Source organism: Periophthalmus magnuspinnatus, chromosome 9, assembly GCF_009829125.3.
Source record: "Periophthalmus magnuspinnatus isolate fPerMag1 chromosome 9, fPerMag1.2.pri, whole genome shotgun sequence".
NCBI lineage: Eukaryota > Metazoa > Chordata > Actinopteri > Gobiiformes > Gobiidae > Periophthalmus > Periophthalmus magnuspinnatus.
The window spans coordinates 13734128-13747376 of NC_047134.1; the positions used below are offsets into that span (position 1 = coordinate 13734128).

The window sequence follows — 13249 nt, forward strand, 5'->3', positions numbered from 1 at the left end:
CATATGACTTGAGTCTTATTTAAGAATTTAAGAATGTATTTAAGAAACAAGAAGTTAAGAAGATCAAGAGGGAGAAAAGAATCGCCCGAACAGGGACTTGAACCCTGGACCCTCAGATTAAAAGTCTGATGCTCTACCGACTGAGCTATCCGGGCGCTCATGCACCGAAAGACGCATATGCAGGTGAAATAGTTAGATGACTGAGTTGGAGCTGACTCACTTTTTCGGTTCGTAGCTAATTTTATATATAAATATATGTATATTAGAGAGAAAGAGAGAGACAGAGAGAGAGAATGAGAGAAACAAACACGATGAAGTAATGTTTACGCTACTGACGCATAAGTTCGACAATGGTAAAACAAACCAGGAAGTGTCTGACATTAATTATCTTGCGTCCTTTGCTCTTTACACCCCCAAATGCTAACAACAAAGCTAACCGTGTTAGCTAACCGTGTTAGTTTTGTTGTTGCCATGTTTAAACGTATAGTTACTTATAATCGAAGTATGAATGCAAAAACAATCAGTTTAGAGTCATGATTAGTGAGTTTATGTGAGGTACTAAAATGCGACTCCGAACATTTTACACACGTGTTAGAGACATTTGCCTGGTGCAGTCAAACAAAACTCAATGCATAATTTCCGCTCATTCTTATAGTTCACAGAAAGACAATCGACTATCCAAGGTAAGTTAAAATGGCTAAATGATGTAAAAAACAAAACAAAACACATTTTCTATCCAGACATATTTTGTAGGTGCCCCAAGTACCAACATGGGAGCCTATTTCAGAGGAGCAGCTGCCCCCGGTAATATAAAAAGGCCTTTATACTCTTCAACGTCTGTTTATGAATTATAGTGTATAAATATATTTTCAAATATAATTACAGCCGTCTACTGTCCCACTTGATCTTGTGGACAAACTGGAGAGATTGGCCTTGGTTGATTTCCGAACTAAACAGGGACTGTCCTGTTTGGAGAAAGCCATTAGATTTGCTGACCAGCTTCATGTTGTGGACACTTCAGGAGTTGAGCCAATGGATTCTGTTCTAGAAGACAGGTAGGTTTATAAAAAACTCTTCAAGTCTTGTAAATATTTTCAAGTGGGAAAAATAATCCCCATTGCTTACATTATAATGCACATGTATAATTACTTAAAGAAATAATGACTATTTCCAGGGCATTATATTTGAGAAGTGATGTGGTAACAGAGGGTAACTGTGCTGATAAACTGCTCGAGCTCTCCAAAACCACAGTAGAGGAATATTTTGTAGCACCCCCTGGTGAGTCCCAAGACTAGGCTATAGTTAAACTTAGGTTAAATTGTAATCAACTGATTATGTGATTCAATCTTTTTGTTCCTACAGGAAACATTCCTCTACCAAAAAGAGAGGAGAGGACTGCCATGCTCAAAGACTCTGAATTCTAATGATTTGTAGAATCAAAAACTGTATATGTCAATAAAACTGCATTATTTAATCTGTGTTCATGACTTTTTTAAATCTACATCATGTTACACAAACAGTCCGAAAAACGAAACAATTACAGAATCATTTATGGAGAACAGAAAGTGAAACCTATGAAGCGCTCCCTCTTAAAGTAGGAAAACGAATCTTACAGTGGGTGTGTCCCAGCAGCTGAGCAGAGTATAAAAACACTCAGGACTCAGCAACTTCAGATCCGTGAGATCAAACTGAAGAGCATCTGTTCACCACTGCGAGCGTAAAAGGTACGTTTAAACAGAGCAGATAGTGTTTGATTTAATTTAGGTAAAACTATAAGTGTTTTTTGTTTTTTTTATTTAGCCTGTCATGATGGATATCACTATCACAATGCTGAATGGGGAGTGTCGTACCCTGACGGTGAACCCGGGAGACTCTGTGTCCTCCCTGAAGCGCCTCATCCAGAGCCACCTGCAGGTCGCCCCGGAGTGTCAGAGGCTCACCATCAGCAACGGGCAGAACAAAGTCCTCAGTGACAACTCCAAACCACTGAGTTACTATGGATTAGTGCCTGGCTCAAAGGTATCCCTTCTGGTGGTCGAACCAACACCCGTCCAGGTGTTTCTGAAGAACGAGAAGGGTCAGACCAGCACATACGACATGGACCCGGGGGAGACCGTGCAAAGCTTCAAAAGGAAAGTGCACGCCAGAGAGAGGGTCCCCGTGGATCAGCAGAGGCTCATCTACCAGGGCAAAGAGATGATGGACGGCAAACTTACAGACTACGGCGTCGAAGCTCTTGGGACCATATACCTGACTCTGCGCCTGCGAGGAGGTTAAGGACACTGCCACACTTAGTTTAGAATTATTTTTATTTAATTTCTCTGATTTATTGTATTTCACTTGTTCCTGCTAAGTTTACTTGTTTATATAACTGCACCTTATTACTAAAAATCAGTGTTTATTCTCTTTGACTAAATAAAGTTAATTTAATTTAAGAGGGACATTCTTTCTTCTTTACTGAACATTTAAGGGCTCATTAAGTATATCAGTATCATATACAAATACACAAGGCACGTTTAGCAAATGGCATATTTTAAAATGTGTAATAAATCTGTATAACAGTAGCTCAAACACAAATGGAATACAACACTTTCTTTTAGATAGGTCTAAGATGACTTGATCTTTGAGTGTTAGAGAAGCAAAAAGGTTCTGGTATATTATGTTAATTTTATTAAAATTAGAAAAGTGTGTGGTGTTGCCAGTATTTCTGACTTTAAGTTTGATGGCTTCATTTCCTAACTGATGCCAGGTAGGCATACCAAAAGAAGGCAATGACGTTGGCAAACAGCACTCTGAACTGAAAGCAAAGAGAAAAGTTGAAGAGCTGAAAATGAAACTAATCACAACAATGATGGGGAATATGAATGTATCACCTGCACAGGTACAAAGTTGACGTTGACAAACTGGAATGGAGTCCAAACTTTCCAGTTCATTTTTAAAGCAGTCCAGTAACTACTTTTCATTTTTCTCTCAAAGTCACTCCACCCTCTTGCCTAGAATATATTGTTAAAATCACACAAGACTAATTAGAGCTGCAACAAACAATCATCTGTCAGCAAGCAAATTAGGTGATCACTTGAGGTAATCATAGGAACTGTACAAGATAACCTGTGTTTTTTAGTCATTTATGTTACTGTTACTTTTTTGTAATACCCAACAGAAAAAATATAGAATATACACATTTAACAACATCTCAGATATCCTATTGCACTTTACTATCAAATATCCAATAATTCCTTATTATGTACCTCCAGGACAGTCATAACAAAGTAGAAGAGAAAAAGGAAGGCAGGAGCAAAGAACAGTCTATCCAAGAGCAGACGCTTGACAAGGCAGAAAGGGTCAGTGGTTGGTATCCAGACCTCCATCAACTGGTAAAAGTAATGGCTCAGAGGTCCAGTGAAGAGTAACCTGGGGACAATAAAATAACAAGAATAAATAGGCTATGAGTTTGACTTATGGGCTGGTAAAGGGACTGTCTGTGTGGAGTTCCCATGTTTTCCTTGTGTCTGGGGGGATTTCCTCTGGTTTTCTCCCATCAAACCAAAATGTGCACAATATGTTAATACAACAGTGGAGCTGTCAAAATATAAAAATTTATGGTTACTATTATTGTGACAATGAAACACACAATTTTATGATTATTCATGATTGACTCTATGTACAAACAGTGGATTGTGGCTGCCCACTGGTCCTGACAGGATGGGTCAATTGCAGGGGACCAATTTCCCTACATGGACAATACAATGCTACCTCAAAGCTAAAATAACTTTAACCATTAATTTTATAATGCATTATTGTTGTATATTGAATAGAGTGTGTGTCTCTCACCCAAATATGGCATATCTGGCTGCCCCAGCTCTGTCAATCTCTGTGGCTGCTGCTCCATGTCTGGCCTTTTTTCTTGCCTCCAAAATTTGAGATAAAAGATTTCCTAATGCTGATAGGATGCCACTGAAAATGTCACAAGATCAAAAGCAAATAAACAATTGCAACCATACACAAAAGCCAAATGTGTGATGTCAGGGTGAAGAAGGGGAGGGATCACAGGCAGTTTCTGATTGGACAAAGACTAGACAGGAGATTTGGTGGTCGTTGCAAACAAGATAATCTCTAAATAAAGTTGTACTGAACTAATAACGCTGTTTTACTATAATTTAAGTTAAACGATAAGATAGGAAGCGTTGTGGATGTTGGTTGAAGGGTGGACTGAACTTGATCCAGACCGACGTTGCCTACCTCGTTACAGATTTTGTGAGTATGGGGTATTTCTTGAGGAGCATGAGATACTGCTGAAGAAGACTGAAATGAACGGATGCATCCCGGACAGGCACACTTTGGACAGGCATTGTACACACGCCACAGCTATACTTTCACTGTACAAAATCAAACCAAACCCATAGTAGTGCACAACTTTTCCTGTTGACGTCACTGTCAGGTTGAGAAGCCACGCCCACATTCAATCCATGTCTTAAAGAGAAATGCTTACATTTTCAGGCAAATACACACACATACAGAAGGAAAAATTAAACATACAGTACTCTGCAAATGTAAAACAGTCAATTGTTTGGTTATAATTACGTTATGAATGCCATTGCAAGCTTTAAAAGAGCATTTTAGGGGAAACACACTTATACAATAAAAGAAATCATGAAATAATATTCCAGATCAAACATGGCATCTGTCTCAAGTTTCCCCAATAGCCGAATGGGGTAAATGTCACTGTAAAAAGTATAATGGATTGTATGAGCTTGAGCTAAAAGGGGCTTCTAATATACACCAATGATAAATACCACGTGGTGCCAGAATCAATAATCAGTATGTGTTCCAATTGAAGCAAGTGTACAAAGTAAAGGAGAAAAATATTAAAACTTTAATGGTACAAACGTAAAGATTTATAATAACGAACAAGTTAAGTGTTATTTTGTTTTGAACAAAGAACAAACTCTGAGTGAAGCAAAATATAAAAACAGGATAAACATTACGAACAAGCTTATAACGGGGTGTTTGCCAGTAGTTAATAAAGCTGTGTTATTAGTGTTCAAAGTGCCTTCCAGTCAATAGGTGACTTCCCTGATTTCACCAACAACTCATTGGCTTTTGAAAAATGCTTGCAGCCAAAAAATCCACGGTGTGCCGATAGGGGGGAAGGATGTACAGTCTTGAGGACATGGTGTCGTTTCTATAAAATATTCAATTAAAACCATAAACGTGGTAAACAGCATTCATGTTTATTTATGCAGATATTCTACACCTACCCGGTCAATAGCTGCACCCTTTTTCTGCGCGTATGATCCCCACAACATGAAGATGACACCACTGAGGTTTTTGCTGAGCGACTGAACCACTGAATCTGTGAAGGTCTCCCAGCCTTTGTCTTTGTGCGAGTTGGCTTGGTGTGCCCGGACGGTCAGTACAGCATTTAGCAACAGCACTCCTATGTTTACATGGAAAAACAAAAACAAAAAAAATAAATCAGGCACACATGAAAAAAAAATGAAAAAAATTACCTTGTTTGGCCCATCCGGTTAGATCTCCATGTCCAGGGTGTGTAAATCCATCAATATCAGCTTCTAGTTCTTTGTACATGTTCTCAAGACTGGAAAATAAATTAAATGTATGTGGTTATACCGGGATAGTATGCAGTAGGTTATATGACTGGAAGTATTTTAAAGGATTATAAACCTTGGGGGAGGTGACACTGGCCTCTTCACACTGAAGCACAATCCATGGGCTTGGTTTGGACCATGGTAGGGGTCTTGGCCAAGAATCACCACTTTCACCTAGAAAAATGACACAATTTTTCTTGACACTAGCATAATATTACAACAAAGAAATATGAAGATTCATGTTGTCTGTGTAATCCCTCAGTTGTCCAGGTCAGACCCATAGCAAAAGACTAAGTTTAAATCTGTCAGCTGGATTGTTGTAGGAGTAAAGACATTTCGCTGCTACACTGAAACTGTTAACAGCTACTGTCTCCAATTTCAGTCTTAACACCCTCCACCTTTAATGGTCCTAATGGCTCATCCTATTGTTGTAATTTTTCCTTTTGTTTTGGGTCTGAGGATGGAGTTATAGATGGGGGATAGATTATGTCTCAGGCCTCCATTCCTGTTTCAGGAAGGACACACTGAAACTGTAAACTCTATTGAGTTAAAGAAGCTTTTTTTTTTTGTTGTTAGAAAAGACAATCCTTCCTTAAACAGGACTGAGACATAATCTCTCACAGATCTATGATTCCATCCTCAGACCCAAACCAAACAAAAAACAAAAGAACAATAGGAGGGCCATTATAGGGTGAATAGGGTTGTTAAGGCTGAAACTGGAGACAATAGCCGTTTAGTTTCAGTAAACCTTTCAGCCTTCAGGTGTAGTGGCTTGGATGAGCAGCAAAACGTTTTAAACTTTGTCTTTTGCTCAAGATTCATGTTTTTTAAAAGTAAGACAAGTGTAACTTACATCTTGAATACCACACATCTGAGTCCACGTGAACACCTCTTCTGCAGGCGGGTAAATTGTATGACGTTTCCTCTCCTCTGACACAAATGCCATCAGCTGTAACAAGATACACACCCACCAGTAACACAGGCTGTAACCTCTGCAGACATGAGGCAACTAACCTGTTTAAAGTAAGGCTTGCAGAACTCCGCAGACAGGCTTTTTCTCCAACTCTCCCCGAATCCTAAGGGCGTAAGGCCGGAGGAAAGTTTCTCAAGCGCCGCTTTTTTGTTCTGGGCGATTCTTTCCAACTGCTCCGCGGAGAGACCAGGACCAGACGAGCTAGAAGCCTCTGGTTCAGCCTCCACAGCCGCAAATCTTCGCTTCTTTGGCATTATTTTGGTGTATCGAGTAGAAGAAAAGGTCAGTGAATATGACGCAGGCGAAATAAAAACTAGTTTTATAAAGCTTCTCCTGTATGCAGCAAACATTTCCTGTTCTAGCTGAGCGTGCGCGTTACTCAAAACAGTGACGCTGGTGAATGCAGCTCGGACAGACTCACACGCGTTTGATTCAATCCAAAATTAAACACGAGACTGCTTGTTTTATGACCTAGAACCTAACGTGGCAATATAAAGTAACTACTCTGACGTAAAGTGACTGTTTAACAACGACAAAGGCTCTCGAGAAGGTAAGACTTTCCCTTGTAAAATGTACGATGTGCTGTAACGGTTCACAACGAGACCCACCGCTTCTTTGGACTCTTCTGCAGTTTCATTGAGGTCTTCAGAAGTCCTTTTCTTAGAGACAGGTGAGAAAAATGAGTTTATGGTCTTCTGTCCAATCATTTCGTCTAAATCACTTCACTAAAATATCAATTAGCTAGCAAGTAAAATGAATCCCAAACGATAAAGGCAACGTGGATGCTTTCGCGCCAGATGAGACTAACCGGAAGTTGTGATATGTTAATGAGCTCAGTTGCGTTCAAGCGCTGTTGATCATTGGTAACATCAAGGATAATAGCTGTTTATTTTTAGCTCTGTTGTTATTGTTATTGTTATTATTATTATTATTATTTTTATTTTGTTCTTTTCTACTTTTGTCTCTAGTGAATTTATAAATGTAAAACAACGCAATATGTTATGGGTTTTTATATTACAAAACCATAATAAAAAGTTGGAAAAAAATAATACAATTGTGTTCTCCAAATGGGGTCAGGTCCAAACTATGGTATAATGGTTTTGGTAAAATCTCCAATTTCCAATCATGGTTTTGAAATATACATATTCCACAGGAGGACCATCACCTTATATAATTATAATTGAAAAGTCAAATAAATTTAATAAATTCTGACCAACAAACTGTAGCAGTTCTAATCTAATAAATAAATTGTATTTGATTTTTTCTTGCATCAAGGGCAGGCATGCATAAAACAAAAAGATCTTCTGTCAATAGTAACACAACAAAGAAATTGAAAGTGGAAGACGATGAAGTGAAAGAAAAGCATGCTGATGAAGAAGACGCTGATTTGGCCGAATTTGCCAATCCTGTTCCATGGCAGAAAATAGAGTCAGAGGAACTTGACTGTGACTATGCTCTTCTATTCCCCAAAGAGGAGGCTGATGCCCTCTTTAGAAAGCTGGAGGAGGAAGTAGTGTATGCAACAGGTAAATTATCAATGCTTGTAAATGTCTGAATGATTTTTTTTTTTTTTTTTAAGTGTCTTTTTGATGACATTGTATTCTTTTATCATAGGAGAAGAAGCACAAGTCCAAGTGTTTGGAAAAGTTTACAGTATCCCAAGAAAACAGGCTACATATGGAGATGCTGGCCTTGCTTACACTTACTCTGGAGTTAAACGTTTAGCTTGCCCCTGGACCCCAACTTTGGAACATATAAAGGAAAAGGTCACTAAAACTACTGGACAGACTTTCAACTTTGTGTTGGTGAACAGGTAAGACAGGAAATCATAACCTGCTGTTTAGTTGAGTTTTTAATTTTTTTGATTATGTTTTCTGTCAGGTATAAAGACGGTTTGGACCACATGGGTGAGCACAGGGATGATGAGAAGGAGTTGGATCCATTCTGTCCAATTGCCTCTGTATCTTTGGGAGCTACACGGGACTTCATTTTCAGACACAGAGATGCAAGAGGAAAACACGCCCACCGAAACATTGACCCAGTGAAGTTGGAGCTTGCTCACGGCAGCTTACTTCTAATGAACCCACCAACAAACACATTTTGGTACCACAGTTTACCCATTCGCAAGAAAGTGACCAAGCCACGCATTAATCTTACATTTAGACGCATTTTGATTAGTGGTAAAAAGTGCATTGCCTAATTTATACTGGAAAATTCTGTACTGGAACTGAATTTTGCTTTCAACAGGTGCAAATCTGACACAGTCTTTGCAAACAGTTAATTAAATCAATAAAGTTTTTATTATCTGAAAATCTTATCCTTATCTTCTATTTTACAACTATTCACATACAGTTGACATGTATAAAAAATACAGTTGTGCAAGCAACATGGTTGTCCCAGAAAATGTTTCGACTTAACTTTGTACATGAAGTCGACACTATTTCTTATAGGAAAACCACTGCAGTCACAGTACAGTAATTTTGACAATATACCTACAGTCATTTTGTTATTATAAATTTTCACTTTGTTCACTTAAAATGTTATTTTAAAATTGTTTATTTTTGTTGCAACAAACCCTTTCAATAAAATGTGGTAGCTTAATTAAGTCATTTGACATGGTTCCTTACTGGGAATATTTTAGGAAATTTACATTTAATTCTGCTTTAGTTTAATTTATAAAGAATACTTCTTTATGAAAAAATCATCTAACAATTCTTAAGCATCCTGTTTAACTGGTGGAGTATTACGAAATACATTATTTTCATAGTAGGATACAGGAGAAATACTGCATTTGACATGTTCACATCTTTGCCACTAAAATGTCAGGATAGAAATGTCTACAAAAAAATAAACATCAAATCTGAAAACTATTACCAAACCCAAATATTACCACTCATGTGACACACTACAATGACTTTGTTAAAATGTTCCTGCATTTCATATAATCTTTGGAGCAGTTCCCACTAGTAAGAAGCACAAGTGTTCATAAGGTGCAATAACTGGCTTCAACAATGGCTTTCTTTCCTGGTTTTACAATCACAATTCTCCAATACAAAGTAAAAATCGTGTTATGCCAAGTCTGGAAAGGCAAAAATGGGTTGCCATACATGGTTAATTATTTTAATGCAATCCCAAGGTTAGTCTTCGTACCCGTTCATAGAAAAGCATGTACGCATTTGAAGACAGAACCTCATGTAGGCTTGCTTTGCGTACAGAGTCATCTGAGACCCAGAGCCACTGAGAGCTAAAGAGTGAAGAACTGCGAGCCGAGGCAGGGCTGCGACGATACGTGATAAAATGTCCCGAATGCATGTCTCCATGGTGAACCAATACAGCTGTGAGTTGGAATAAATACTCTGCAGAACTGTTAACAAAAATACATTTTACCATCAATAAATATTATATAATATGAGAAAAGAGTAAAACCATCAAAAAGTCACTATATCTTACCCTAAATCACACGAAAGGCTAAGCTGGGGTCTCACACCAGCAGAATAGTGAAATAATGATGAACAGTTTCCATTTGAAAAGGGTTTGTTGTTGTTATGGTGCTCTTTCTCTATGAAATCAAGCACAGGTTATTTAAACCAGAAATGAGCACTAAAATAACATTATCTCATATGATTGGTATAGGTATCATACCAGTGCCATTGACAGTGGGTTTAACTATCGACTCCTCTTCCAAACTAGTGGTTTTCAGGGGTGTTGGAGAATACTTGACAGGCACAGGCCTTTGTGTTGAACTACTGTGTTTGTAGCGGTCCATAGATAAGTGCTCAGAAAACTGGACATGTTCCTGTCTCTTGATAGGACTGCCTTCATTTGACCATGTAAGTCTTTGTAAATGGATACAAAGGCACTGGGGCAACTGGTGAAAAAAGATGTAAATATGAAACAATTATGAACTCTTACATTTTAATATTACCTACCTTTCCCAGTTTAAGTTGTTTGACAAATGTTGTTCTTTGACTATGTAAAACCTCTAATGGTCCTTGTTGAAGCTGTAAAAATAACAGTTTGTGATACGTTTTGAGCAATTACAATAAATTATACTGAGAATACAAGAGTCCACCTTTGTGCAGTTTTCACATTCCACCTCTTTGATGGTTTCTGATGATATAAAGTGTTGGAGACACTGGTCTAAAGAAAGTGGACGCCCCTAAGGATAAAACACACTCCATGAATGAACATACACTGTTCCAGACAGGTACAGATGGTTATAGATACTTACCCACTGAGGTAAAGGTATAGATAAAGAAAGACTGTCAAATGAGTCATATCGCACAGGGCTCTAAAAAAACAACAGGCTTAACACAAAGCACCAAACAAACAAATATGATTTTTCACTCAAACATACCAAGTGTTCGCATCGCTTGCATGACATGTTGCTTGTTAAACGTCCATGAAAAGGATGCTGAAATTTCCAAGTACTGGGTATTGGATGTAGAGGAGCTGTGGGAAGGAAAATAAACCAGCATAAGTATTTATAGTAGTTTATTGTGATTAAAAATGGCACTCTAAATAGCCTTTTTACCTCCACTCCTACATGCCATATTTTTTTCTTCCTCTTGAGGCAAAAACTAAAAAGAAAGTCATATGGTAGTGTCTTCATGTCATCAACCAATTTCATGTCATCAACCAATTTCTGAGAATGCCTCCTTATGTTTTATGTCTAAAACATCAAGGAACAAACAGTTGAAAGACAGCTTGCCTCTAGAGACTGCATATCAAACAAGTGAGTGACTTTGGGTTCACGATCCCGCTCCTCCTCCAGAGATGATGTTAGAACATGAAAAAGTTCATGGGCATCCTAAAACCATAAAACAAATAGCAACATGAGTTTTTGAAGTCACAATTTGATAAATACACAGACAATATTAGCTCACTTGCTCTTCAAATGAACTGATGTGCCAGCGATATAATCTAAGCACATCCAGGACACACCCAGCATCAAGTATGTCTTCCTCGGAGGGCTCATCACTGGACAGAGCTGCAGTGCATATACAACAGAAATGGTAATGGACTTATATATAAACTCTGTATATGCACTTAGAGATGCATTATGTACCTTTTCTGGTCAGATCTGTGGAGATACAAGCCTGCCTACAGAAAAATGTACTAATACTAAACCCAATAAATGTACAAAAGGAAAAATGCTCAAACTATAGTAGTCGTGACCAAGTCAAGATCTGGAGATTGGTCCCTGGGCGCTACGCTATGGAACCCACATCTCGTGCCACAGTATCATTTGTGAATGAGAACAAATTACCCCCATGGTTGATTAATAAAGTACCGGTATTATTTAACCTTGACCTCAATACATTTAATGCCATACTGTGGAGCATTTCAGGCACAGCAATCTCCATGGAAACAACTAGGTGGTGGCCCCACCAGAAGAGTTATATAGTGTACCTTTAATATAAATGAAATGTTTACCTTTGAGAAGTTTAAGAAGAGTTTTGGATAGTGGGGTTTCCCTGGATGTCAGAGTTGACTGGGAAAACCTCTCAAGCCATATGACGAAGGAGGGACATGCTGCTAAACCTTGAAGCAAAGAGTTCAAAAAGCATGTGTTCCCTAAGTTCAAGAGACCTGGAACCATTCCTAAGAGGAAACAAAAGAAACAAGCCATTGGCATATATCAAAATAGATTAGTGCTTGTATATAGTGCGTTTAAAATGTTTAGCTTACCTTTCTTTCGCTTCTTTTTCTCTGTTATTGGACCCCAAAGCACATAAACTCCAGCTGCAATTGCAGCAGCTATCCCTCCAATTACGCCCCAATGTTTGATCATCTTGTTTCTGGAGAAAATCAAAAGTGTAAATTAGTCCTAAAGACTCGGTTGTTTATTTGGTATTGCAACTATTAAAAATCCATTCCAAAAATAAAGCAGACATTACATAATGTGTGCGTTTACGAGTGTTCTCCTAGGTCTAGGTCCTAGCTCTCCAAGGTGTAAAGAACATACAAATACACTAATAATAATTACAATCAGACAATATCTATGTCGGTATCATGCTGCATTGTGTCATCTGTCCTATGAACAGAATCTGATGTGCTATACTATAAATCAACCAAAGGTTCTGGATTAACAATAAATAATAGTCTTTAATGATTACCAAACTGCTAACCCAACTAACATCTTCTAAACAACAAAAATGTAACACAAACATGCTAGCAGAAGCCATTGTTAGCTCGCAGATTGGATGAACTTACCCACACAATCGATCATTCTTTAAAATATATAGCTTCAATCAAAACAAAAAAAGTATTATTCACCAAGTATATTAGAATCTCTGATAAACACGAATCATTAAGAATAAGTAGTTTAAAGGTAGACGCAAATCAAGACTGTGCGTTTGGATGGCCAGACTGTAGCACAGCACTTCGGCCCCGTGACCTCTTCACCCAAAAGAACTTCAAATCAGCTTTTAAGTGTTTCTGCCAAGGACAGTATTTACCTGACCACGTATCCAGTGCCAAGAAACTGCCCAATAAGCTTATCTGAGCTCTTGGGTCTACACCACGCCATCCTACTTTCACAGCGGAACTCTTTTACAGCAATATGTTTCCAGGCGGAACAGTTAAGAAACGGACTCACAGTTTATTTGTAAATAAAACGTCATAAAACACCACCTACTACCAGCGTGCAACCTGCCCATACTTT

General features: G+C 38.2%; 6 protein-coding genes and 1 non-coding gene across 8 annotated transcripts; 3 read left to right on the forward strand and 4 right to left on the reverse strand.

Annotated features, from left to right (window-relative positions):
• Positions 1 to 82: 82 nt before the first annotated feature.
• On the reverse strand, positions 83 to 155 carry trnak-uuu (transfer RNA lysine (anticodon UUU)). Its single transcript has one exon. It is a non-coding gene; the product is annotated as a tRNA-Lys (tRNA).
• Positions 156 to 413: 258 nt separating this feature from the next.
• Positions 414 to 1465, forward strand: gatc (glutamyl-tRNA amidotransferase subunit C). The gene is made up of 5 exons (XM_033972148.2): positions 414 to 683; positions 754 to 804; positions 886 to 1055; positions 1175 to 1278; positions 1363 to 1465. The coding sequence occupies exons 1-5, from the start codon at positions 564 to 566 to the stop codon at positions 1422 to 1424; spliced, it is 507 nt and encodes a 168-aa protein (XP_033828039.1). The 5' UTR covers positions 414 to 563; the 3' UTR covers positions 1425 to 1465.
• A 161-nt stretch (positions 1466 to 1626) lies between these two features.
• isg15 (ISG15 ubiquitin like modifier) lies at positions 1627 to 2435 on the forward strand. Its single transcript, XM_033972149.2, has 2 exons — positions 1627 to 1724; positions 1801 to 2435. Exon 2 carries the CDS (start codon positions 1807 to 1809, stop codon positions 2275 to 2277), a length of 471 nt encoding a protein of 156 aa, XP_033828040.1. The 5' UTR covers positions 1627 to 1724; positions 1801 to 1806; the 3' UTR covers positions 2278 to 2435.
• Positions 2298 to 4425, reverse strand: pxmp2 (peroxisomal membrane protein 2). The gene is made up of 5 exons (XM_033972147.2): positions 4240 to 4425; positions 3832 to 3954; positions 3249 to 3411; positions 2874 to 2993; positions 2298 to 2797 (listed from the first exon to the last, which is right to left on the reverse strand). Exons 1-5 carry the CDS (start codon positions 4347 to 4349, stop codon positions 2729 to 2731), a joined length of 585 nt encoding a protein of 194 aa, XP_033828038.1. The 5' UTR covers positions 4350 to 4425; the 3' UTR covers positions 2298 to 2728.
• A 427-nt stretch (positions 4426 to 4852) lies between these two features.
• Positions 4853 to 7387, reverse strand: unga (uracil DNA glycosylase a). 2 transcript variants are annotated; one of them, XM_055224124.1, is made up of 7 exons: positions 7191 to 7387; positions 6624 to 6827; positions 6463 to 6558; positions 5686 to 5783; positions 5511 to 5599; positions 5259 to 5437; positions 4853 to 5182 (listed from the first exon to the last, which is right to left on the reverse strand). In XM_055224124.1, the coding sequence occupies exons 1-7, from the start codon at positions 7287 to 7289 to the stop codon at positions 5042 to 5044; spliced, it is 906 nt and encodes a 301-aa protein (XP_055080099.1). In that variant the 5' UTR covers positions 7290 to 7387; the 3' UTR covers positions 4853 to 5041. The 2 variants fall into 2 exon arrangements, with proteins under 2 accessions (XP_055080099.1, XP_055080100.1); XM_055224125.1 differs by having other exon boundaries at positions 6624 to 7387.
• A 477-nt stretch (positions 7388 to 7864) lies between these two features.
• alkbh2 (alkB homolog 2, alpha-ketoglutarate dependent dioxygenase) lies at positions 7865 to 8782 on the forward strand. Its single transcript, XM_033972501.1, has 3 exons — positions 7865 to 8108; positions 8197 to 8395; positions 8464 to 8782. The coding sequence occupies exons 1-3, from the start codon at positions 7865 to 7867 to the stop codon at positions 8780 to 8782; spliced, it is 762 nt and encodes a 253-aa protein (XP_033828392.1).
• Positions 8783 to 9686: 904 nt separating this feature from the next.
• Positions 9687 to 13173, reverse strand: usp30 (ubiquitin specific peptidase 30). Its single transcript, XM_033972143.2, has 13 exons — positions 13044 to 13173; positions 12274 to 12383; positions 12019 to 12186; positions 11469 to 11572; positions 11294 to 11392; positions 11117 to 11162; positions 10940 to 11034; positions 10814 to 10873; positions 10655 to 10741; positions 10512 to 10583; positions 10225 to 10450; positions 10033 to 10141; positions 9687 to 9946 (listed from the first exon to the last, which is right to left on the reverse strand). The coding sequence occupies exons 1-13, from the start codon at positions 13112 to 13114 to the stop codon at positions 9703 to 9705; spliced, it is 1491 nt and encodes a 496-aa protein (XP_033828034.1). The 5' UTR covers positions 13115 to 13173; the 3' UTR covers positions 9687 to 9702.
• Between the last annotated feature and the right edge of the window lie 76 nt (positions 13174 to 13249).